Source organism: Monomorium pharaonis, chromosome 2, assembly GCF_013373865.1.
Source record: "Monomorium pharaonis isolate MP-MQ-018 chromosome 2, ASM1337386v2, whole genome shotgun sequence".
NCBI lineage: Eukaryota > Metazoa > Arthropoda > Insecta > Hymenoptera > Formicidae > Monomorium > Monomorium pharaonis.
In genome coordinates, this window is record NC_050468.1 from 904,957 (window position 1) to 931,362 (window position 26,406).

At 38.0% G+C, this 26,406-nt stretch overlaps 5 protein-coding genes and 1 long non-coding RNA gene across 8 annotated transcripts; 2 read left to right on the top strand and 4 right to left on the bottom strand.

The window, feature by feature from the left end:
- Positions 1–252: 252 nt before the first annotated feature.
- LOC118644368 (52 kDa repressor of the inhibitor of the protein kinase-like) lies at positions 253–1,598 on the bottom strand. The gene is made up of 3 exons (XM_036282798.1): positions 1,534–1,598; positions 736–951; positions 253–640 (listed from the first exon to the last, which is right to left on the bottom strand). Exons 1-3 carry the CDS (start codon positions 1,596–1,598, stop codon positions 583–585), a joined length of 339 nt encoding a protein of 112 aa, XP_036138691.1. The 3' UTR covers positions 253–582.
- A 182-nt stretch (positions 1,599–1,780) lies between these two features.
- Positions 1,781–8,356, top strand: LOC105840585. The gene is made up of 8 exons (XR_004962182.1): positions 1,781–1,881; positions 1,968–2,098; positions 2,241–2,321; positions 2,594–2,950; positions 7,478–7,564; positions 7,899–7,943; positions 8,027–8,098; positions 8,232–8,356. It is a non-coding gene; the product is annotated as an uncharacterized LOC105840585 (long non-coding RNA).
- Positions 8,357–8,561: 205 nt separating this feature from the next.
- LOC105828429 (putative nuclease HARBI1) lies at positions 8,562–26,166 on the bottom strand. 3 transcript variants are annotated; one of them, XR_004962181.1, is made up of 6 exons: positions 25,965–26,161; positions 25,359–25,494; positions 25,051–25,195; positions 24,710–24,904; positions 24,291–24,510; positions 9,286–9,378 (listed from the first exon to the last, which is right to left on the bottom strand). XR_004962181.1 is itself a non-coding variant. In XM_036282792.1 (5 exons), the coding sequence occupies exons 1-5, from the start codon at positions 26,081–26,083 to the stop codon at positions 9,200–9,202; spliced, it is 774 nt and encodes a 257-aa protein (XP_036138685.1). In that variant the 5' UTR covers positions 26,084–26,166; the 3' UTR covers positions 8,562–9,199. The 3 variants fall into 3 exon arrangements, 2 of the variants coding, with proteins under 2 accessions (XP_036138685.1, XP_036138686.1); XM_036282792.1 differs by lacking the exon at positions 24,291–24,510 and having other exon boundaries at positions 8,562–9,378; positions 25,965–26,166; XM_036282793.1 differs by lacking the exon at positions 9,286–9,378 and having other exon boundaries at positions 23,654–24,510.
- LOC118644367 lies at positions 10,353–13,831 on the bottom strand. The gene is made up of 6 exons (XM_036282791.1): positions 13,167–13,831; positions 12,968–13,018; positions 12,726–12,858; positions 12,344–12,515; positions 12,056–12,263; positions 10,353–11,943 (listed from the first exon to the last, which is right to left on the bottom strand). The coding sequence occupies exons 1-5, from the start codon at positions 13,598–13,600 to the stop codon at positions 12,085–12,087; spliced, it is 969 nt and encodes a 322-aa protein (XP_036138684.1). The 5' UTR covers positions 13,601–13,831; the 3' UTR covers positions 10,353–11,943; positions 12,056–12,084.
- LOC118644364 lies at positions 14,924–17,446 on the bottom strand. Its single transcript, XM_036282785.1, has 2 exons — positions 16,081–17,446; positions 14,924–16,018 (listed from the first exon to the last, which is right to left on the bottom strand). The coding sequence occupies exons 1-2, from the start codon at positions 17,175–17,177 to the stop codon at positions 15,100–15,102; spliced, it is 2,016 nt and encodes a 671-aa protein (XP_036138678.1). The 5' UTR covers positions 17,178–17,446; the 3' UTR covers positions 14,924–15,099.
- Positions 18,141–23,201, top strand: LOC118644366 (probable serine/threonine-protein kinase DDB_G0275165). The gene is made up of 6 exons (XM_036282790.1): positions 18,141–19,556; positions 19,705–19,755; positions 19,865–19,997; positions 20,212–20,383; positions 20,464–20,671; positions 20,784–23,201. The coding sequence occupies exons 1-4, from the start codon at positions 18,601–18,603 to the stop codon at positions 20,380–20,382; spliced, it is 1,311 nt and encodes a 436-aa protein (XP_036138683.1). The 5' UTR covers positions 18,141–18,600; the 3' UTR covers position 20,383; positions 20,464–20,671; positions 20,784–23,201.
- Positions 26,167–26,406: the final 240 nt, after the last annotated feature.

The window sequence follows — 26,406 nt, forward strand, 5'->3', positions numbered from 1 at the left end:
CCCTTCCCAGGACGTAACAACTGTTAAAAAATAAGTTATTATGGAGATGTACTTAGATATTAATAACATCCTAGACAACACATCTTATGTATCAATTTTGGACATTGTGTTGTCTGGGATAATTTAGCAATTCTTTCACATACCAATACTGTTCTTGCATCTGTATTTAACTTTTTGTTCTTATATTTGGCGAGTAATTTAGAAATAGTTTCAATTTTTTTAAATAATTTCCTGTTTTTTCTCCTAAATTTATGTATCGTTTCTTCCTTCTCCTTTAATTTACTTTTTATAAAAGATAAATTAACCTTCCTCCTTTTCTGTATAGCTAAGTGTTCTTCAGTTAATTGACTTACATATGCTGCATTCTCATAATGCGAATTTGGTTTCTTGTTTATGAAGAAAGTATCCGTGACATTATTATCGACTGTAACGCTATTATCATTAACTGTTTGTTTTACTGGTGTACATATTATTTGTTCTCATCATTTTCATTAAATATACTTGATTTTTCTGTTTTTACAACTGCAGAAATTTCATTTATAACACACATATTCGGATCTATTATTTTATAACTTAGAGGATTTAATGAAGATTGCTGTTCAATTCCTTGTTTGGATTTTTATGTGCAGCTTCAATTTCTCTTTAAAAAAGAAATATGTTTGATGTTTAACTTACTATTTTATAAATATAGTAAAAACTCAAGAATTAAAAAACCAATAAATACGGAATGCTTACAGAACCATATTGTTGTTTTCTATATTCAATCTTGGTACAGCATTAGATTTAAGATATGTCCTATTACTGTTATTGTTGTGCGGTATAAAGGAGTTAGCACCAAAATGCATAGAGCATATTTTTATTAAAGATAACTTATCAGGATAGTTTTCTGCAATTTCATGTAATTTACATGCTTCTATCCATTGTTTTCGAAAAATAGGATCTTTTGGGATTCTGAAAAACAGACATACTCATCATATACACATAAACTTATATATACCTATCTATATAAATATAAATTGTATGTGTGTGAGAATATTTAATATTTAAATAAATCCAATTAAAATTTACTATTATTAACCTTAGCTTGGATTATTCAATTCATTACAAGCTTAAGAATATTAATTGTAGGCAGTTGTTCCAATTTCTTGGTAAAATTATCTATTAGGTAAGCATATGACTATTTTTATTTTGCTTCTAAATAAATAATAAAGATATTTAATAGGTAACTTTATCAAGGAGTTGAAATAATTGACGTTTAGAATAAAAATTACAAGACGACAAAATCGTGGTCCTACAGATGGAAGTGTGATAAATAATTAAGAACATGAGAATAAGTGGCGAGCTATAATTAATATATTAAAAATGTAGAATTAAAAAAAATTTCGTTACATGTAAAAAAATTAAAATGAAACAAGGGACAAATAAAAGTTTTATATTCGAATTTAGCACAAATCAAATTTATATTTCTTGTGTTATCTGAATATCAATTAGTTTTATTACATTTTTAATCAACTGTTAATTAATCATACTTACGAATGAAAAGAAATATTGCCATCTTTTTTCCAATAAATTTTACACATATGGCATCTCCTGCTCATTGTTGTTATAAAATTATAGGTTAAATGAATTGTGACTGCGATGTGATGTATGCAGGGGGTCGATTCTGTATTTCAAGTGAGTTCACTCACTTTTCGCACTTTCATTTCACATGAGTTTGTTCGCACGATTCTGTAACGTCAAAGTGAAAAGACGAAATCACTAGTGTGTCACCGTGGGGGAAAACGTTTTGTCAAGCTCTGAAAAATCATAACCATTAAAAAATTTATTTATGATTCTCGTGATTCTCGTGAACGCACGTGAACGTGAAAACTCTTTCATCAGGTAAATATGTTGTCTTTATTGTTAAGTATCAAAAACAATTCATATAACTGTTTTATAACAGTTTATACTTATGATTCTTTTTATAGTAATTTTTTTATAATCAAAGAAAATGAATGTGACGGAGAAGCAGAAACAAATACTTATAAATTTTATGCGTTCTCATCCCGACTTTGGAAGAGGACGATTACGATATAATCGCGAAAATAAAAGGAAACTAGTATGTGATTTTATAAGTTTTATATATATATATATATATATATATATATGTATGAAATAAAATATTTTTACAAACGCTAAATGATGGAAATAATAAATTGTAAATAAAAATTACACAATTAATAAGAATATGTTTTTTACAGGATGAATTATGGGACGAGGTAACAACAGCTCTCAACAGCGCAAGCTGTGGCCCTAAAAAGTTGCCAAAAGACTGGGCAAAGGTACACACATACACACACAATAGATATTTATGCAACTAGTGTGGTAAATTGGTTAATTGCCTGTTAAGTATGGGATATGGACACACGAGCCGAAGGCAAGTGTGTCCACCCGTACGGGCGGGCAATAGCAGATCCGCACATGTCGCATTAAGAAAAAGAGAAAGATCTTTCTCTTTTTCGGTATGTATTTCTATGCTTAATATTTTTTTATTGTGCTTAGGACTTTAATATACATAATTATCTTATTAATGGTCATGCTTTCTTTGTTACAGACATGGCGTGATTGGAAGGCCAATTTATTGAAAAGGGTAGCCATGTATAAATGTTATGCAACAGGTACTGGAGGAGGACCAGCAAAAACTTTAGATACAAGTCCTTCTGAAGATGACTTGTTAGAGTTCCTCACCCCTGAAGCCAGTGGAATGGATGATATTCCTGAAGCAGGAGCTATTAGCAATTCATTCTGTCCTGACAATGATTCATTATCAGATTCTTTGACTTTGCAAATGAAAGAAAATTTTGTCTCTCAAAGTCCGAACTTCACTTCTAATCTAACGATTAGAAAGCCTTTGATGCCGCAAGATCAACAGAACAGGCAAATCACTAAGGAATTACTCAGTCAACGAAAAGTAACAGCAATATAACATTAATATTATAATTTTCTATTTAACAATGTTACTGCAATATAACATGTTAATTATAACAGTTGTATTGTTGTTATATTAATAATAATAATAATAGTAGTGACGGGGGCGGTCCTCCTGCGAAGCCCACTTTGGCACTTAGACCGAGTCCATTGTGCCTCCCCGTTATCAACTGCCCTAGCGGGGCCCCGCTTCCTTCCAAAAGCGGAGCAGATCCCCCACAGGCAGCTGCCTCACTTGGTTCGGTTCTAGAAAACCTGAGCCCAGCAGGCGTGTTCTTGATCCGACCAGTGCAATTCCCAAGAATGTGGAGGCTAGTTTCCTCCTCTTTACCGCACAACCTACAGCTGGGCGTATCGCTACGGCCCAATTTGTGCAGGTGATAATTGAGATCCCCATGGCCCGTGAGCAGTTGTGTCGCGAGCCTGGCGTCCCTCCTACCTAGAGATCTTATGCTCTTGGCCAGGTCCTCGCTAGGGCATTCCCCCAACATGGCCCTAGCCTGTCTGCATTTGCTCTGTTTCTTTCTTCCAGTATTCAAGATGCTGGTCCCGGAGCCAGCTCCTAATTCTCCCCCTGCCTAGGCAGAAAGAGATCGCAACAGCCGGTTCAGGTCCCAACAGTCTTGTTTTGGCCGCCTCCTTAGCAAGCAGGTCCGCCATTTCGTTGCCCTTGATCCCTGCGTGCCCAGGGACCCATACTAGGCCGACATCATTCTTCTCCGCCAACTCATCTAGTACGCACTTGCAGTCCCAGACCAGTCGCGAGTTAATTCTTGGACCCTCAAGCGCCTTAAGCGCCGCCTGACTGTCCGAGCAAATCCGGATGCGCCTTCCCACCCTATCAGACTCTAATAGGTTCTTGGCACATCTCATGATGGCTAACACCTCCGGCTGGAAAACCGTAGCGTGCTCGCCAAGCGGAACGACGATTCTTGCCCGGTCGCGCTGACAGTAAAGGACCAGCTCCAGAGCCCGCACTCGTTCTGGAGCCATCCGTGAACCAGACATCCCCGTCCCGAGGAACCGGTCTCTTAGAGCCGTTCCACTCCCAGCGCCCGGGGAAGCTTATCCTGTACCCTCTTTCGAAGGTACGAATCACCGGCCTCCTATCCTGTCCAATTGCAAAAATGGTGCCCGATAGGATTCCTTCGGGAAATCTTGTGTGGAGGGCTCCTACCTTCCACCTTGATTCACACCTTAGGCGATAGGCCGCCGCCGCCGCGGCCGCCACTACCACCCGATCGAGGGGCTCGACGCCAAGCAGCATTCCCATCGCCACCACCGGCGTGGTCCGCATGGCCCCCAGAGCCCCTCTTAAAACTAGAGCTCTGACGTGCTCCAGCGCTAACTTAGCGGTCTTTCCCAAAACCCTTGGCCACCATACAACAGACGCGTAAAGCAGCCTAGGTTTGAGTATCGCCGTGTATATCCAATGGACCATTTTCGGTTTGAGACCCCAGGTCTGCCCTTGGGATGCCCAGGAATGTCTTTCTGCATATCCAGAAGTAGGAGCACACACTCCTACAACGGTTCTCGAGATGTTCCTTCCATGTCAGCTTCCTATCTAGGATCACTCCCAGATATTTAGTCGATACAGTTGGAACTAATCTCGTTCCCCCAAGGACCGGCCCCTCCACCGGGCCTACCTTGTACCTGCGAGTGAAGATTACGAGCCCGGTCTTCAGTGGATTCACCGCCAGACCAGTCTCGCCACACCACTCCTCAATCACCTCTAAGGCTTTCTGCGTGAGCTCCAGAAGCGTCTCCAAAAAGGGTCCTCGTATCAGGATAGCCAGATCATCCGCATATCCTAATGTAAAGAAGCTCCTTTCGTTCAGCGTCCTGAGCAGTCTATCCGCCACCAGACACCACAATAGTGGAGAGAGAACTCCCCCTTGCGGGCAGCCTCTCTTCACCCATCCACTGACCTTCACTGTTCCCAATGAGGCCGTTACCTGTCGCCCGAGCATGCCTCTGATCCAATCCACGATCCTTTCCGGCACACTTTTGCGAGTAGCTTCCTCACACACCACCTCGTGCGGTGAGTTGTTGTTAAAAGCTCCTTCTATATCTAGAAAGGTGCCAACCACGAAGCCCTTCCTCTCCAATTGCTTCTCGATAAACGATACAGCGGAGTGAAGCGCCGATTCTGTGGAGTATTCCGTGCGATACGCGTGCTGATTCACGTGCAGCGGGTGCTGCAGTAGAACCACGTCGCGTATGTAGACATCCACCAGCCTTTCCAGCGTCTTAAGAAGAAAAGACGTTAGGCTGATTGGACAAAAATCCTTGGCGGAGCTGTGGCCCGTTCTTCCCGCTTTGGGAATGAACACAACTTTCGCCTGCCTCCAAGCCCTAGGTGTATAGCCCAGTGCCAAACAAGCCCTTAGCGTCCGCGTGAGCGGCCCTGTGATCTGCTCCAGCCCTTCCTGGAGAAGGGCCGGAAATACCCGGTCCGGCCCAGCCGATTTAAAGGGCTTGAAACCTCCTACGGCCCATTTGACCTTGTCCGGCCCAACGATTTTTGCCGCAAGAGACCAGTCCTCTCCTCGTACCCTACGGAGATTTAAGTTTCCCTGGTGGACGTCTTCCTCTGGGCCTCCGCGGAAGCCCGGAAAGTTCGACTCCAGCAGGTGATTCAGGCATCGCTCTCCAGACGCCATCGTCCCATCGTCGAGCCGAATGGCCTCCAGAGCCGCGTCCCGATCCCTGGCTAAGACTCTGCCGAGCCTAGCGGCTTCAGGTATCCCCTCCACCGACTTGCAGAATCTCCTCCAGCTCTCCTTTTTAGCCCTTACCACAGAGTCTCTATAGGCCTTCTGAGCCCTTCGGTGAAGGTCCCAGTCAGCCTGGCGGCCCGTGTTCCTGGCCCTGTTCCAGGCACGACGTGCAGCACTCCTGAGCTCCTGTAGCTTGGGGTTCCACCAGGCGACTTCCTTAGTATTCCTCACTGTCCTTTCTGGGCAGTTGTTCTCAAAGCTGCCGACGAGAGCCCTTTGCAGATGCTCGACGCATAACTCGATCTCTTGAGGGGTCCCATGTCTTTTGGGAAACTCCCTAAGACCGACAGCCAGGTCCTCTCGAAACGAGTCCCAGTCCGTCTTCCTCGGGTCCCTCATTGTTCTTACCTTCGCTTGCACTTTAGCCAACCTGAAGGTGATCTGTCTGTGATCCGACAATGAGGGCTCGTCAAAGACCCTCCAGCCGGTCACCTCCCGCGCTATCTGTCTTGAACAGATAGTTAGGTCTAGAACCTCCCTTCTCACTGCCGTGACAAAGGTAGGCTCTCTGCCTCTGTTGAGAATCTCTAGGTCTGTGGACACCAGAAATTCCAACAGCTTTTCGCCTCTCCTGTTGGTGTCCGTGCTCCCCCACACCGTGTGGTGCGCGTTCGCATCGCACCCCAATATAAGGGGGAGTTGCTCCTTTTGGCAGAACTCCACCAGTACAACCCGGTCTGATGGCAGCGAATCGTCCTCTTCGTGTGAGAAGTAGCCCGACGCCACTACCATCCTTGTCTTGATCCCGGTCCCGCTGGCGTCCTCTATCACGACTGCTACCAAGTCCCTGGAACAGAAATCTGGCAATAGCTGGCTCTCCAGCCCTTTAACGGCCACACAGGCCCTAGGCCGGTCCTCGTGCGGTGACCTAAACAGCCTACCGCACCCCGCCAGACCCCTAATACAGCCTCGGACCAGCCAAGGTTCTTGTATTAGTGATATGGCTGTGTGCACCCCAGCTTGGCGCCTGGCAAGAACAGCCGAGGCTCCTTTGCTGTGGTGCAAGTTGATTTGGGTGAAGCCCACCCCGGTCAGGCCCACTACGAAGACGAGACCTTTGGATCGGGCCCCTCCCTACCCTTTCCCGCCCCCTCCTGGGATGGACCGGTCACTTTAAAAGTGACCCGGTCCATCCCAAGATGGGGCCTAAAGTCCAGCGCCTTAAGCTTATTGACGTTGGACTGGGGGATGCCAAGAATGAGGTTTCCACCCTCGCAGGTAGCCCCCACATTCTCAGCATAGACGCGCCAGCCTGAGGTAACGATCCCCGGATTCTGCCGCTCCAGCAACCCCAGGACCGCAGCCGCGCCCACGGGAGGTCCCGGGACCCACACCGCAGCCCTGTACTGCTTTTGCAGCACCTCCAGTCCCGCCACCCCAAGCTTGGCGCCCTCCCACGGCACGATGCCCCCGATCCGGCTTTCGAGCCATTTCAGGGACTCCGCATCCGCGCACCTCACCACCGCAGCCCCCCCTCTCAGAGTGGTGCTGTCAAATCTGGGCAGGGTACCCTCTCGGATCCCCTGGATCTCCTTGAAGACCGCACCCCTCAGCTGCGACAGCTGCTCAGCAGTCATCGCAGCATCCGGGTACCCCTCCTCGACAATCACCCTCGTCAGAGGGTCCGCGGCGTCGACGTAAGCATGGGTCCTTGTTGTTATATTATTAAATAGAAAATTATAATGTTTATATTATATTATTACTTCATATTTAAGACTGAATCCTTGTAGACTTTGCAGAATTTGCAGACATTCCAGAGTACCAAATATTCAAAGAAACTACAAGATGCGACTTCTTTTCGGCAGATTAATGTTGAGGTAAAATTATTTTACTAGTTCTAAAATTAATTAATATTAAATATATGTATATAATTTTTACATATTATAGATTATTTATATATACAAAATTGAAAGTTTTCGCAGTGTACATGATTATTTGATTTTGTTTCCAAATTTAACCCACGTGCATTCGTGATTAGATTCCGATGTAAACTTCAATTTACTTCTTCAGATATAAATAACTAGATACTGAAACATGTATTAAGATTGTTCTTTTTTAAAGTAAGCTGAAATGTTTACGAAACGTCGAGATTAAATCACGAATATATATAGTATGAATAATAATTTATGTATTAATATTATTAAATTTTAGGAAGATCCCTGCCACAGCGATATAATAAATGTCGATGCAGATTTTGTATGTTGTTTCATATATAGATTTATTCCTTATAAAGTAATAAATATGGCAGTATGTAATAAAGATATTTTTTTTTATTTCAGATATCTTCTAATGAACTCAAAGGAAATGTAAGAGACACACAAAAAAAAACAGGAAATGTTCTAACGATGAAAGTAAGTTAAAGTAAATTCTTTCTTTTTTAAGATGATATTAATAATATTTTACTTTACTTTATTCGACTCTTTAACATTCTTTTATTGAAGAAAAGCGATATTAATAACATAAAATTATTAAATTAATTTTCAGATACTAGTAACAAGAAAATAAAGCAAGATGTAAAACACTTGTTAGAGCAATATGCCTGTGATAACTCTAATACTAACGAGCAAATGTTGCAAATAAAACAAGAAAAATTAGCCATAGCCAAAGAAGACTTAGAATTTAAAAAAAAAGCCAAGAGAATACAAAATTACTTACGTTATTAACTGAAAAAGTGGATGAATTATTAAATGTTACTAAAGCTATCATTCCACAATACTTGGAATAAGTGCACTTGTTTACGATTATTCACTTTTTAAATTGTTTTGAACTGCAATACTTATATAATGGGATTTTTTAAATTTTAATATATTTTTATTTTACTGTTTATGTAAGATACATTGATAAGAGTCGTATGCGTTTGTTATACTTACGTTTGTATGAAATATGTTTGTAAAATGGAGTGGAATATATTGCGAAAACACTAAGTAGAAAGTAAGTCGAAAAGAATTTGTTGCTTTATTTTAATAATGCAAAAGCCAAAGAGTGTCATAGAAAACGTTCTTGTAAACCTAGTTATCCATAGGTCTATATGTTTTGCAATTAAATTGTAAAACACATTTTCAGAATATTATGTAAAAAATGAAAGTCATAATATATTAGTTTAATATTCCTTTCATGTATTGTTTAATGTTATGTACATAAATAACCTTCTCTCCGTCAAATAAAATGTACATGTATAAAATTTAAATGTGTACTTGAAACAAGACTATTTATAATGTACATGGTATAATTTTTATTGTAATCTAAAAACTCGACGGATGAAATATTCTATTTTATTTTTCTTTAAAATATTCTGTTAATGATTGATTTCGCCAAAGTAGAATATCCTGTATATACTATGATGTATTTACATTTGCTGAGTATTTTTAACTTAAATTTTCAAGATTAATCAACGTACATTAAAATAATCAAATGTCCTTACAATAAAATATCACTAAAATACCAATGAATTATTAATTGGTAAAATACCACTGGATTACTCTATTTCGGACTTGTTCTCCATGTTCTTCATCAACATCATTATATGGTATTGGTGGTATAACATCTAGTTCATCTAAATGTATTTCCTCATTAGAAACCCTCCATCTAATTGCCATATTGTGCAGGACGCAACATGCATTGACAACGAGAGCTGTAAGAAAGTATTTCACAAACGTATATACATTGAAACAAATAATAGAATTATAAAATAGTAACTACCCAGTCAGCAAAATGTTAGCAGAATGTCGGCAGATTGGCAACAGATTTGATCAGAACATGTTAGCAGACTGGCCTCATCTGAGGTCGCATTCTGCTTACGTTCTGTTGACAAAACCTGTTGACATTCAATGCCAGCAGACTGGCAACAGAAATCGAGCAGGCCCTGCTAACAAGACCTGACGTCAGATTGGCGGCAAAAAGCATGCAGAACTTGCACAATAATCTGACGGCAGACTAGCAGCAGAAATCGAACAAACGCTGCTGTTTTGTAGGTATTTAAATTGTGACGTCATTGCTTCATAAATCTTTAAATTTTTTATAATTTTATTTCAAAAAATAACTCTAAATCATTTATTATTAATAAGTTTTATATATATAAGTACACAAATAAATTACAAATTACAAAGTAAGTATACAAATAAATATTATCATTTACAAAATATAACATATATCAAATAAAAGAAAAATCCAAATGTAAAATAAAATTTAGTAATTTAACTTAAAAGTATTTTATATTACAGGTTAATCCTCTTCTGGTCTTTCGAGTGAAAAGATGCACCTCTGTCACAAAGTCCTAAATCTTTCTCTCTTTGGCAAATCTAAACAGAACAAAACACAAAATTTTAAATTTAACTTTTGTAAGAACAGAGAGTAATGTCTGTTTGTATCAATACTTCTTTTATCGCACATTATACAGCTTTTGAATATATTGGTACAAAAAGACATCACATAAAGGAAAAATAATATTTAAAAAAACGTGTTGTAGCACTTTTTTGAAATATTAACTATCCAAGAAGCTTCGATAGTTACTATTACAAAAGTGTTACAAATATTAATGTCGTAAACAACAAAAGATATTGAAAAGTGTCAATTGCGATAACCGAGATGATTCCCGTAGAATCAATATAAATGGCACTGAAAAGTGCCGATTGATTGATCTCCACTAGAGCTGTGCGAGGAAGGTTTAATCCCAAAATAGATACGTAAAATCGAGCCAAGTAAACGTTATACCGCAACACCTAATTTTGAAATCAGTTTCGGTGTATGCAGTGCTAAAAAGAACCCGCGGTTCACTCATAAAACAGACGTAAAGATACACACACTAAAAAGTCACGTCCATGTACGGTTGGTGTTTTACATGTATGTGATTCTCGATAATGTGCGTAATCTTTTCATCTGTTTTATTGGTAAATCGGCGTCATTGGACATAACGATTGCTTGGATCAATGTTACATTCCGAGTTGAGACAAAATACTTTCTCACACAGCTTAGCATCTACCGAGACCGGTTGGCATTAAAAAATGCCGATTGTATCTTCTTTCGTTCCGTGGACGTCGCACAGCGGGCTGGATCGCCAAATAAGCGGTCAAAAGTTAATAGCTTCTTACGTATTGAATAAAAATGATTGCAATTTTGTATTTAATGATTTTTAAGGTCACTGTTTAAGAATATGATAATTGTTAAAAAACAAATGGCGACTTTAATATGGCGCGCATAAAATTAATGAAAGTTTGTCAAAATTACATTATATTTATATTATATACCTTAATAAAATTAGTTATACTCATGTTCCAAAATCAAAAATTGTTTTACATCATTTAATAAATTATTTTTTGTTTTAATATTAGCAACTGTTAATTATGAGATATATGGATCGGAAGAAAGTAGAAGTCTCTTGAAAATGTTTCATTAGTTTTTTCTCGCAAACATTTTTGAGTATAATTTTTTCTATATTTTCTAATGTCCTTATTACGAGATTCCAATCACAAATGTAAAATTTAATTATTTTTTAGAGTTGTCAAAAGTGGCATAAAAAATTTTACTTTATTGTCTACGTAAAAGTTTAAAAATGTTTGACTCGCTATAACTTCAAGAGAATAGGTTAAGTTGCATAATATAAATCAATGTATTACAAAAGACTAACACAAGCTAACATGCTGAGTCAACTTGCAAAATGTTCTTCAAGCTTTACATAAACAGTAGAATTAAACAGTTCTTGCTACTATTTGCAACTTTAAAAAATCATTGAATTGCAATTTTGCAAAGGCTAAGTTGATCACCAAGTTGGCCGTGTATTATACTACCACGGAGTTAAAAAAATTAAAATTACAATTACAATTAAAATTACAAAAATGTCAAACCACGACTTCAGCGCTTATTTGTATTTTCTTTTTATTTTTATTTTTATTTGTTATTAGAATAAATATTTTTGTTAATTTTAATTTCATCATTCATTTAAGTTTCAACGACCTCGCCCCTCCCGAACAGAGATAGCATTTGGTCCGATCCCGAGTTAAAGCGATTCAATTCGTTGACTCAAAACTTGAACCGGGACGCAGGACTTGAAACGGGTTATAGCGGGCCTATCGGCACGTTGACCTATATTGTTGAGTCATAAAAAGTGCGTTCAACCCGAGTCGTCGCGATGACCTAGTCATCCTTCCCTCTATGTTGGTGAGCAGGGTGAGTAGCAACGTCCCCAGGGAAGTATCTGTAACTATACATAAATAATTACCATATCATCATGTATATCTGTGTCTGTATATGCGCGTGGTGTTCGCTATTCTTATAGTATTATATATTACTCATCATTATTGACATATAATTACCATTATTAATTGTTATTTGCTTCCTCTTCTTATTCTCGTTCGGGCTCGTCGTTCCAAAAATTACGATTCCTTGGAACCGGCATGCGTGCACGTGGACCTTGCAACTTAGTTCTTGCCCTTTCCTTTGCAGCCCGGAGAGCTTCCTTCGCCTGGGTTTGAAACTCCGTACGAGTCGGCTTTGGGAAGTACCGGTTTTTATATACAGCGTCTGCAAAAAATGTTATATATACTATTAATTAATAAGACCTGGTAATAATATTAATGCATATTTAAAAAAAAGGCTCGTACCATAAATAGCAATAATTAACCGAGCGTTATATAATGGCCGTTGCACTCCTTCACGCTTTTCGCGGCCCCACCATGTGAACGACGCTGTTACAGTATCCTTCAAAGTCTCTTTTAGACACAGATTTACTGTCCCTTTTAAATTAAGGCCGCCTATATAACAAAGATAATTCACCTAAACAGAGTACATACAGATTACATAATGTTGACACATATTAAGTTCACACTCATTTCTAAAGTACAATAAGTTAATGAGTGAGTGAGCGAGTGAGTAAGTAAGTGATTGAGAGTGAGTGAGAGAGAGAGAGAGAGAGAGAGAGAGAGAGAGAGAGAGGGAGAGAGAGAACATATAAGATAAAATAATTCCGATTTCCTTTTCACTTACGACATCATTATAATCATCTTCATTCATATTTTCGGCTATAGATGATATTGGGAGAACTGCAGGCTTTCGTGGTACACCTTGATTATTCGGTTGTACGCACTTCAAAATATTTTGAAGTAAAGTATTCGTCCTTCTGTAAGTAAGAGAAAAATGCAAAGAGGAATTATAGTATTGCGAAGGTGTATATACATATATGTGTGTTGCATATATTAACAAATACAAATTACATCTCAATTACATACTTGAATTCTGTCTCCATCCGATCCATGCGTTCGTGCAACATGTTAATTGACCTGTAAAAATTAATTGACAATTATTCATGCACCTGTGATTATAAAAATGAATGTAAAGAATTCACCCCTAACACGTTGTTTCATGGTGTTATTACTATTACTATTGTATTATTTTTACAATTGTAACTATATATATATATGAATTTACCAATTATTTATATCACTTGTCCGTGCTGATGTTTCATAATTTACATGTTGATTATTATGCATTGTACAGCTTCTCGTATTTGCCTGAAATGGAATTTCGTGTGCATTATTATTAAAAATGACTCCATCTGTACGTGTATCTGTCAAAATGGGTGCAGAAGAATCTGAAAAATTATTGTTATCGTAGGTGTCTAATGTGTGTGAAGTGGAAAGCGTTGTGTATGTAGTTGATGTAGGTGGAACATATGTGTATGATGGTGCGTTTTTGTTAATTGTGTGTGAAGTTGAAAGTGCTGTGTATGTATTTGTTAATGTAGGTGGAATATATGATGTGTGTGATGATGTGTTTTTGTTAATTGTGTGTGAAGTTGAAAGTGCTGTGTATGTATTAGTTAATGTAGGTGGAATATATGGTGATGATGTGTTTGTGGACATTTGTGGATTTAAATTTTGTTGTAATCGCTGTTGAGATTCTTGTGAATAATTAATATAATCTGTCTTATTTGTAGAAGTTCCTCCAGAATGCTTCGTAGGTCGCCGGTGTCATTGTCGATCTCCGCATCCGCGATTGTCGATGGATTGAAGGAGCCTCTTCGATGGACGTGTCACAGCTTTGTCTTCTGATGAAGTCGTTTGGTAGAGAGATGGCTTCGAAACACGCTTCGGTCTATTGATCGCTTTGGTCTATCTATATGTAAGTAAAAATTTATGTCTCTTAGCATAATAGAACGTATATATTACATATAGAGTGCTTTCCAGAGAGATATAAATGACGCTGTGTAACATAGTAATTTCATCTTTGTTTAACATTGGCAAACAAGACTGTAATGATTCACTATGTTACTTGTGTCGCTGGAAAGCATTCATATTTCAAGTTGTAGATACGTAATGAATTGACTTTCCTTTAAAAAATTTTAACCAAAATCTTTAAGTAATATAACATTTAATCAACTTAATAACTTGAATCTTTTAAAATAGATGTAAAGTTATTTGTTATCTGTAAGAATATAATTAGAGCGCATTTTATTTTAGGATATGTATGTTTGTGTGCATATATTTAAAAATGCGCTTTAATTATATTCTTAGATATTACTATTTATTTATGCAGGGGATAAAATAATATCAACACCTGAAAAATACACTGCTTGTTTTATTAATAAGAAGTTAGCCTACCATTTGTTTTTAATATAGATTTTATCCTTGTTGTAATGCCGTCAATGTTTCAATATTAACAAATACAATGTTATACTGTTGTTCTAGGAAAATATGTTCCAATTGTTTAAGAGATATTAAAAGAAGAAATCTGTTCCTCACTCTGGGCTTCTAAACTGCTCACAATAATTCAATGATATTTTAATCATGCGATTGCATCGGCCAGGAAAAATGTTTAAATTTTGGAGAACACAGAATAATTTTGGAAAATAGGATAAGAAGCAAATTTTCTCTTTCAATACTTATATAAGCTATTGAATAATGTTCTGTTTAAAAAAATAGTACATTTTATTGGTAACTATTCAAGCATTATATGACTCTATTCCAAGGATAGAATCAGTATTAAAGACAAATAAGAGGCAATCTTTTTATTAATAAAACAATCAGTATATTTCCTAAGTGTATATATTATTTTGTCCAATTCCTGTATATGCTGCAATATATATTGATGTCATAAGTGAACAAGACATTCTAGAAATACTTTTTAGTTTAACTGTCTTTGTTCTATTCTATTATTGTTATCTATTTCTCTCCTCCTTCTGTTTCTTTTTACACCAATTTTGCCTCTTAAAAATGAAAGTGTAACACGTTCTTTTTCCTAATAATTAACTAAAACGTGACAAAAATAGAAAAATTTATAAAAATGTGTTAGTTAAAAATATCATAAGAATATATTTAAACTACAAACAACTTAAGCTATACTCTTTGTTAAAAGATATTTCTTACGATTTCTCTTTATGTATGAGAGCAGCGACAACATATTCAGATCTTTCCAAATCATCTTCATTACTGTCACTATCTTCCGTCGATGTCGAATTCCAAAGAGGCAGCCTATAACACTTTGCAAGAACTTCGTCTAGATTAATATAAAAAATTTCGTTACTCAATGTGGAACATTTATATATTTGGAGAGCCGAAGATAATATGCCGATATCATAAAAATCTTGAATCTGTAAAAATCTTTTGACTCCTAAACGATACGAATTATTCATGACAATATTGAAAATAATACAAATGGATCCATCATGTAAAATACAACAATTATCACGTGTCTGTATACTTAACAATATTCCATTAAATTGAATTTTACGATACTGACGACAATTAATATCATTATCACGCAATGCAATTACGTGAATAGATAAATCCATATTATGGTTATCGCTTGTTCCGTGAATGTCTATCTCTGTCATCCTATTGAAGAATTGCTGAAGAGGTAAACTCGGTTTTCGACAATATTTTCTGAAATATGACATATTGTTTTCATAAGGAAAGGCAGAAAATGAATCTAAAGTACCAAAACGTCTCACATCGTCGGTAAGGTGAAGAAGACCATGTACATTATAAGAATTAAACATTGGACCGTACAAATTCGGACTTCGAAGAACAAATTTTTGCAACGCAAGCTTTGCAAAGCTATAATATCGTTCCGACAATGAATTAAACATCAAAATTCTTATCGCTGCATGCAAGAATAAAAAATGCTTATACAATCGTTCGTCCAATATACCAAATATTACAACTGGCCCTGTATAAAGCAGAAACTGGCGAAATTCTGTTGCTTTAAACTTCGAACACATGTTGAGAGATCGAGGACGTCTAGCAGACTCCGACGGACAATATCTTTTAAGAACATTCAATCTATAACAGAAATGGATCTTCCTGACAATTTTGACAGACGTGAATATTTTGCATATACCCACGCAGATAACAGTTTTTTCACAACGCCCAAGCATACAAGGTGCATATACTCAAAAGGAACTTGAGAAACCATGTCTATTGGTAACGTTGCTAATGGACTGTTACCTTTATGATGATCCTCGTCTAAGCATCTAATATATTCCTCATTCGTTCGAGAAGAATGATTAATACCAATGAAGACATAACACCCTTCGTAACGTTTACTTGAAACTTTACATTTGGAACAAGGATGATAAGATACATGATTACGATGATTTAAAATGAATGCTCGAGCAGGCGCATCTGCTATAAAGCATCTCAGTCGTATCGGCACTTTATTACCATGACAATTAATACCTCCGCTAGACATGATTCTATTGATATCTGCAATAAATTTTTCAAGAAAAATATTAGGATCATATGGTTTTTGTGCACCTTTATAAATTCCTACAATTATTGGCTTTGTATATATATGCTGCAAATTTACAATTCTACATTGAATAGGCCATATCTGAATACTACCTGATTTATCTAAACTACAGCCATCTATATTAAAATCTAATTCTAATTCATTAATAATCGAAACATTAGGAAGACTTTCAATTATCGCTGCTTCGAGATCAAAGTGGACGTATTCTCCTGGTTCTACATCAAACGTAATAACACGTTTACGTGGTGTACCTAAAAGCGTTCTAATATCTTTTGGTAATTTATGAAAACATGGATGTGTACGAAGAAGACGTAATATATTATTGCCTTGCACGTGTGTCAAATTATTATCTACGAAGCAAGATGCCAAACGTTCGTGAAAAGGTGGTTCAATTCGGGTAGTTTCAGAGAATGAGGCATTGAACGAAGAAGAAGAAGAAGAAGAAATGTCATCATCTATATCATGTCTATAATCATTAATATTTACATTATCTGTGAAGAAGGTAACTGACGGGCCAGGAATTTCTTGGATATCAAAGTTATTCGGCTCTCTGATAGCAGTGTTACATTTTCTACGATACTGTAAATGTACATTTTTTCTAACCTCTTTCAGAATTTTATTACGTTGTCTTCTAGACAAACTGTACAATGATTTTCGCGATATTGAAGGTTTTAAATTATTAAATTCCATGTTACTTTCCTTAACGATGTGCTGCTGCAAGTGATATAACCGTTTCCTCCTCGGTTTTGCTAGATTTCTCGTTGATCCGCTGCTGTATAAGTCTCTCACTGTTATGGTTCTCACTTGCGACGGTTCAACTCAGATTGATGAAGGCTGCGGCGCGAATAAAATGCCGATAAAGGTGCAACTAATCGCAGGCTTTCATGATACATTCAGCATATATATATCCAAGAGCTCTATTTTGGCGCCAGAAATCGTTGTCAAGAGAAAGCAAGAGTAACGATCACGGACTTGAGTGACGATACCGGCCGGCGCATGCGGGCGATAGTGCCCCACTACCTTTCTGTCTCGCACCATAGGTCTGTTCTTTTTAGCTGCACTGCTGCACTGATGCAATAAGTTAAAATGAGAGAACGTATACTTGTCTTACTTTAACTTATTGCACCAGTGCGGTAGTGTAGCTAAAAAGAACAAGCCACATGTTGAACACGGCTCATTCCACGTGAGATAACCAATAGATTGATCTTCATTAGGCTATTTATTTGACTTACGACAATGGCTGCGTCCCGATATACACGGCCAATAATGAAAATATATAGTATATAATGGGCAGATATAAACCGTATATGTTTAATGTTGACGTGTATATCAAAATGCAGCCATTGTCGTTAGGTGAAATAAACAGCCAAATGAAGATTAATCTGGCGCTAAAATAGAGCTCTTATTTGATAGACTAAATCATATCGTCAAAGCCTGCAATTGGTCGTACCTTTACCGGCAGCCTGCATGCACAGCAGCCTTCATCATTCTGAGTTGAACCGTCGTAGAGGCAAATAGTTGGCAAATAGTGACCGACAGTGAGAGATCGAGACTCACGGCAATAAATTAACGAAGAATATAATATTAAAGAGGATCGAGACGACGAGACGTGGTTATATCGTTTATAGTACTACACTATTAAGGCAAGTAAATTACATAGAATTTAATATATCTACATTTGCTCTTGCAACGGTTAAAAATAAGGAAATTTCCAGTTTTTTTTCTTAAGAAACTTGACTAGTTAAATTATTACTTTACAGTCTTGTTTATTGACATTTTAGTATATGTTTCATGATTTTTTAAAAATTAATTTATTAAAATACTGCGCCTCAAATACAATCTCCTTTTCGAGTTCGGCTCTTATACATTGTTTTATTATTGCAATGTGAATTATTAATATTATAGGTACATAAATTAAAAAATTTAAAGAAAAGTCAATTTATATCATAGCTACAACGTAAAATATGAGTGCTTTCCAGTAAAACAAGTAACAAATAAAGTGAATCGTTACAGTCTTGTTTGCCAATGTTAAACAAAGATAAAATCACTGTTACACAGCGTCATTTACATCTCTCTCTGAAAAGCACTCTATATGTAATACATACATTCTATTATGCTAACGAACATACATTTTTACTTACAGATGCCGATGGACCGACCGAAGCGTTATGTTTCGAAGCCATCTCGCTACCAGACGACCTCTTCAGAAGACGAACGTGTGACACATTCATCGAAGAAGCCCTGCAATCCATCGACAATCACGGATGCGGAGATCGACAATTACATCGACAACCTACGAAGCATTCTGGAGGATACTTCTACGAATAAGACAAATTATATTAATTATTCACAAAAATCCCAACAGCGATTACAACAAAATTTAAATCCACAGATGTCCACAAACACATCATCACCATATATTCCACCTACATTAACTAATTCATACACAACACTTCCCACTTCACACACAATTAACAAAAACACATCATATACATCATATATTCCATCTACATTAACAAATTCATACACAACACTTCCCACTTCACACACAATTAACAAAAACACATCACATACATCATATATTCCATCTACATTAACAAATACATACACAGCACTTTCAACTTCACACACAATTAACAAAAACACATCACACACATCATATATTCCACCTACATTAACTAATACATACACAGCACTTTCAACTTCACACACAATTAACAAAAACACATCATCACACACATCATATACTCCACCTACATTAACAAATACATACACAGCACTTTCAACTTCACACACAATTAACAAAAACGCACCATCATACACATATGTTCCACCTACATCAACTACATACACAACGCTTTCCACTTCACACACATTAGACACCTACGATAACAATAATTTTTCAGATTCTTCTGCACCCATTTTGACAGATACACGTACAGATGGAGTCATTTTTAATAATAATGCACACGAAATTCCATTTCAGGCAAATACGAGAAGCTGTACAATGCATAATAATCAACATGTAAATTATGAAACATCAGCACGGACAAGTGATATAAATAATTGGTAAATTCATACATATATATAGTTACAATTGTAAAAATAATACAATAGTAATAGTAATAACACCATGAAACAACGTGTTAGGGGTGAATTCTTTACATTCATTTTTATAATCACAGGTGCATGAATAATTGTCAATTAATTTTTACAGGTCAATTAACATGTTGCACGAACGCATGGATCGGATGGAGGCAGAATTCAAGTATGTAATTGAGATGTAATTTGTATTTGTTAATATATGCAACACACATATATGTATATACACCTTCGCAATACTATAATTTCTCTTTGCATTTTTCTCTTACTTACAGAAGGACGAATACTTTACTTCAAAATATTTTGAAGTGCGTACAACCGAATAATCAAGGTGTACCACGAAAGCCTGCAGTTCTCCCAATATCATCTATAGCCGAAAATATGAATGAAGATGATTATAATGATGTCGTAAGTGAAAAGGAAATCGGAATTATTTTATCTTATATGTTCTCTCTCTCCCTCTCTCTCTCTCTCTCTCTCTCTCTCTCTCTCTCTCTCTCTCACTCACTCTCAATCACTTACTTACTCACTCGCTCACTCACTCATTAACTTATTGTACTTTAGAAATGAGTGTGAACTTAATATGTGTCAACATTATGTAATCTGTATGTACTTTGTTTAGGTGAATTATCTTCGTTATATAGGCGGCTTTAATTTAAAAGAGGCAGTAAATCTGTGTCTAAAAGAGACTTTGAAAGACACTGTAACACCGTCGTTCACATGGTGGGGCCGCGAAAAGCGTGAAGGAGCGCAACGGCCATTATATAACGCTCGGTTAATTATTGCTATTTAGGGTACGAGCCTTTTTTTTAAATAAGCATTAATATTATTACCAGGTCTTATTAATTAATAGTGTATATAACATTTTTTGCAGACGCTGTATGTAAAAACCGGCACTTCCCAAAGCCCACTCGTACGGAGTTTCAAACCCAGGCGAAGGAAGCTCTCCGGGCTGCAAAGGAAAGGGCAAGAACCAAGTTGCAAGGTCCACGTGCACGCATGCCGGTTCCAAGGAATCGTAATTTTTGGAACGACGAGCCCGAACGAGAACAAGAAGAGGAAGTAAATAACAATTAATAATGGTAATTATATGTCAATAATGATGAGTAATATATAATACTATAAGAATAACGAACACCACGCGCATATACAGACACAGATATACATGATGATATGGTAATTATTTATGTATAGTTACAGATACTCCACTGGAGACGTTGCTACTCAGACCCTGCTCACCAACATAGAGGGAAGGATGACTAGGTCATCGCGACGACGTCCACGGAACGAAAGAAGATACAATCGGCATTTTTTAATGCCAACCGGTCTCGGTAGATGCTAAGCTGTGTGAGAAAGTATTTTGTCTCAACTCGGAATGTAACATTGATCCAAGCAATCGTTATGTCCAATGACGCCGGTTTACCAATAAAACAGATGAAAAGATTACGCACATTATCGAGAATCACATACATGTAAAGCACCAACCGTACATGGACGTGACTTTTTAGTGTGTGTATCTTTACGTCTGTTTTATGAGTGAACCGCGGGTTCTTTTTAGCACTGCATACACCGAAACTGATTTCAAAATTAGGTGTTGCGGTATAACGTTTACTTGGCTCGATTTTACGTATCTATTTTGGGATTAAACCTTCCTCGCACAGCTCTAGTGGAGATCAATCAATCGGCACTTTTCAGTGCCATTTATATTGATTCTACGGGAATCATCTCGGTTATCGCAATTGACACTTTTCAATATCTTTTGTTGTTTACGACATTAATATTTGTAACACTTTTGTAATAGTAACTATCGAAGCTTCTTGGATAGTTAATATTTCAAAAAAGTGCTACAACACGTTTTTTTAAATATTATTTTTCCTTTATGTGATGTCTTTTTGTACCAATATATTCAAAAGCTGTATAATGTGCGATAAAAGAAGTATTGATACAAATAGACATTACTCTCTGTTCTAACAAAAGTTAAATTTAAAATTTTGTGTTTTGTTCTGTTTAGATTTGCCAAAGAGAGAAAGATTTAGGACTTTGTGACAGAGGTGCATTTTTTCACTCGAAAGACCAGAGGAGGATTAATCTGTAATATAAAATACTTTTAAGTTAAATTACTAAATTTTATTTTACATTTGGATTTTTCTTTTATTTGATATATGTTATATTTTGTAAATGATACATATATATTGTGACGTGGTAGCTCAGCTGCCACGAGTAGCAGCGTTCCTCCCCCGTCACAGGCTGCGAATTCGCGCCGTACGGGGAAAATAGGCGAGAGGCGAGAGGGGATCTCCATGGGGAACCGCGACAGACCTAGCGAGCGTAGCATTAATTTCTTATATTTTTGATTTCTTTGCGCGGCGGCCGTCTTCCGATGGAATGCGACGAGAGAGAGCGAGAGAGGAGGAGAGAGAGCGACGACGATGCGGGGAAGGAGGAAGGACGCCACCGGTGCCCGGGAGAGACGAGCACGCGGCCCGCACGGGGATTCGGCGTGGCCCTGGGAGAGCCACGGCCGGAGCCTAAGGCGGCGGTGCCCGCCGACACCACAACGGGACGTCCCGGAGGGCTGTGGAGGAGCCCGGATGGGACCAAACGCGTCGAGGGAGGCGTCGAGTCCTCTCACGAGGAACGGAGGTCTCCGCATGCGCTGCCCCGGCTCGGGAAGTGGCCCAGCGGGAGAAAGAAAATTTCGCGGGGGCCTGCGAGGCCCCCGGAAGGATTACGGCGCGCACGTCCCTGCGTACGCAGGACTGCGTGCCTTGCAGCAATTGGGTCGCGGCGCGGAAACCATGCGCATGACTGGACGGGGGGTCGCGGCGTCGATCCGGGATCGACCGCGATCCACCCCTCTTTTGCGTGCGAGCGGCCCAGCCGGGAAGTTGCGTGTCGTGTCCCTTAACAAAATTATCGGTGTGGCTTGTGCGAGGCCTCAATCAGGAAAAAGGAACGAGCCTGGAGACGAGGGAGGACGTCGCCAGGACATTATCGGTGAGGTGGCCTGTCCAGATAAGTTACTGTGAGCGGTTGCCGGCCGGCGAGGTGTTCCCGGGCCCGTTCTGCATCCGCTTTTGTGTTGGCGCGTGACTCGCGTGGAACGCAGGGCGGTCATACGTTCGTGTCATTAATTGGGAATATATCGGATGCAAGCGGGCGGAACGCCGAAGCGCCGAGCCACGGGGAGGACGATCGTGAAGACGCGTGGGTTCCGTCGGAGATTCCCCTCGACCGGGCGCGCCGCAAAGCCCTCGCGCGAGCGAGTATCGCGTCGCGAGTAGCGGGGGGACGGGGCTTCCGGTTTCGCGACGGTGTGTAGTGCGGTAGCGGCCGGCGATTATTGTGTGACCCCCGCGAGACACGTGGTCGCGTTCTCTAGTTGCCGGGAGTGTCGGCACGTTCGAACGTCCGGAATTCATGTGCGCGGAAGATTCCATCGTCTGTCCTTGTCGGCCGCGCGCCTACAGCGGGAGCTTCCCGCGTATCGTTAGCGTCTCTGTTTGGTTTGATTCGCGCCGGGGCGCCGCCTTGTCGGAACGCCGCATGCCGCGTCCCGCGATATTATTGTTTTCGTCTGATTATTAATTTTTAATAAAGCTCGTTATCTGTTGAATTCAGAGCCTAATTTTCTGGTGTGTCGTCCGCCACTTCGTGTCACCGCATTCGCCTGCTCCCTTACGATTCACCCCGCCCCTCTACCGTTAGGCAGAGCTGGTCGAGATTGTCGCGCGAGGATCGAGGACACCTTGGCGTAACGATTTTCGCGAACTGACGCGTCGTCGAGCGCGTCTGGCGCCCAACAATTTTCGTGATAACGCGTGGCCGAGATTCGAGCGCGACAAACACGGCATCGGGGGTGCCGGTTACCCTATCGGTCTCGCTGCTTTTTGCTCGCGGCTTTCCCGGTCAGGAAAAGTCGTGACAATATTTATTTGTATACTTACTTTGTAATTTATTTGTATGTATTTTTTTATTAGAAAATATAATTTATTTATTTGTGTATTTAATAATTTATGTATTTATTTGTGTATATATACCTACTGTTTAATATATAAAATGTATTAATAAAATTGTTTGAAATTATTTTGATAAAAAAAATATAAGTGTCATTTTTAAAGATTTTCAGTTTTCTGACGAAAAAAATTGAAACTAAGATTGAATATAAGAGCAGAATGAGTGAAACGTAAACGAAACTTTTAGGAAGCGTTAATTGGCAAAGAGAGATCGCCTCCTAGAAATTTCGTTTACATTTCTGTCATTTTCCCTTTACGTTCGACTTAAGCTGGGTATACACTTAGCGAACGAACACCGAACGAACAGCGAATGCGAACTTTTGTTATTGTCATTCGCGCATGAATTCTCTTTGATGTACCGCCTCATGAATGAATCGAGCTGAACGCGAATCGAACATTCTATTCGCATTCGCTTTGGCGTATACATTTGCCAAATAACAATAACGAAGGTTCGCTTTTGCTGTTCGTTCGGTGTTCGTTCGCTAAGTGTATACCCAGCTTTACGCTCCGATTTTTATTTTCGCCAAGGAGTAAAGACGTCACAATTTAAAATATACAAAAGAGCAGAGTCTGCTCGATTTCTGTTGACAGTTTGCCATCAGGTTGCATTGCGCAGATTCTGCTCAATTTCTGCAGACAGTTTGCCGTCAAAGGTTGCTTTGCGCAGATTCTGTTCGGTTTCTACCGCCAGTCTGTCGCCAGGATCTGTCAGCAGATTCTGTTTCATTTCTGCCGCCAATTTGTTGACATGGAATGTCAATAGATTTTGTCATATCTCTAGCAGCAGTTTGTCGACACCATCAGATATTACAGAGTCTGTGTGAAGTCTGTTGCCTTTTTGGTATCAGAAATTTATAGCAGACTCTACGCGTAATCTGGTTTTTCAGGTTTGGCTATCTGGGTACCTACATTCAAAATAACATAGTAAATAATATGGTAATCTAATCTAACTGTAAAAAGAAAGTTAAATAATATAATTACTTTATCATAAAGAAATTTATAAAATAAAATATATCAAAAAATATCTATAAAAAATTATAGTTTACAGAAATCTATAAAAATAAAATCTATAAAATAATTTAAAAAATGAAAAAGTGATATTACCAGCAAATTGTGGACTATAATGTACAGCTCGTTCTTTTCGTAAGCAACGCCAACGACCTTTTAAAATACCAAAACAGCGCTCTATAGCTGAACGAGTTCGAACATGGTGATCTGTGTATCTTGCACCTGGAGTTCCTTCTACTTCATTTAATTTGGGCGTTAGCAGAAAAGGTAGAAGAGGGTACGCAGAATCACCTAGAATGTGCATACAATGTTAGCCTTTTAATATTACTTGTTTCAAAATAAAAATAAAAAATTAAACCATTAAAAAAGTTCAGTGAAGTTATGGATACGATTATGTTTGTGTATTAATATTTTTATTGCATGATGTAGTTATTTACCTAGAAGCCAGGAATTTGTTTCACCTTCTCTGTGCCTCCTTTCTAAATAAGCAAATATTCTTGAGGACCGTAACACACGAGCATCGTGTGTTCGGCCACCATGGGCACTATTCACGGCAAGAATTTCGCACTCAGAATTACAAATCTGAAATTACATTTACTATTTAGTAATTATTTGTTATTATTGTATATAAAAAATTATCTCTTTTTATGTTGCATACATTAATCATAAATATAAATGCTGAATGTTTCTTTTTAACGTCCTCTATACTTCCTCTATATTTTTATATAAATACTTATATACTTACCATTAACACATTTAGCGAATGATATAACTTTCTATTAATGAATAAATGTTCTCTCTCAGCTTCGGGTGGAAAAATGGCAACATGTGTTCCATCGATTGCTCCGATTACTCCTGGAAAACCACCGTTTCTAAACAATCTGAAAAAAGTGATTTTATAAAATATTTTCCAAAATCAAGTAAATTACAGTATAAAAGTTCATAATAAATTGAATAGTAAAAGTGCATGTTTTTTTAAATAGAATTTTAAGTAAAAGTTTATAAAGGTATAAAGATAAAAATCATAAGCGTTCATTAAAGTCATTATGTCCATATGTCATCCATCGTAGTGTTCCAAATTTAATATTATTACACGCATGACACAGACACACATACATGACACACAGATAAATGACTTTAACAAATACTTATAAGTGGTCATACTTTAAATCTTTATACTTTAAAAAGTATGCCATTTTTTTCATAAGAAAAAAATGGCATTTTTATTACTTAATTCTTCATAAATTTTCGTGCTGCTATCTTCTTACCTTCGATTTTCGGGATATATATATATATATACATAGAATCCCTGTATATCCTTGTTTACCCTATATATAGAACTATTAATTACCCTTGTTTGATTTCTTCAATTCTGTCTGCAGTTACTGGAAAACGAATCCAGTTGTTCATTACATTATTCAATGCATTGACAGTTGCATGAAGAGAACGACTTAATGAAGTTTGGGACATGCAAGTAAGAAAATTTTGGCCAACTTTTCTTTGATAGGATCCTGTTGCAAAGAAGCTTAACGATCCCAATATCTAAAATAAAATAACATATTAAATCAAAATTTAAAAAATTATTAAGAAATATTAAGAAATTAATGCTGCTAAATAAATAAAAAATTTTAAATATATTTTACCTGCAATTCATAAGATATTGCAGTTATTCGCGATTTCTCAGGCATAAATGGAATTGTTGTGAGCGTTTGCTCGTTTTGGGAATTCTTTCCCGTTAGTAGTTGGGATCGTTCTGCCTGAAGAGTTAGGACCCAAAGGGTGAAGGTTCGGCT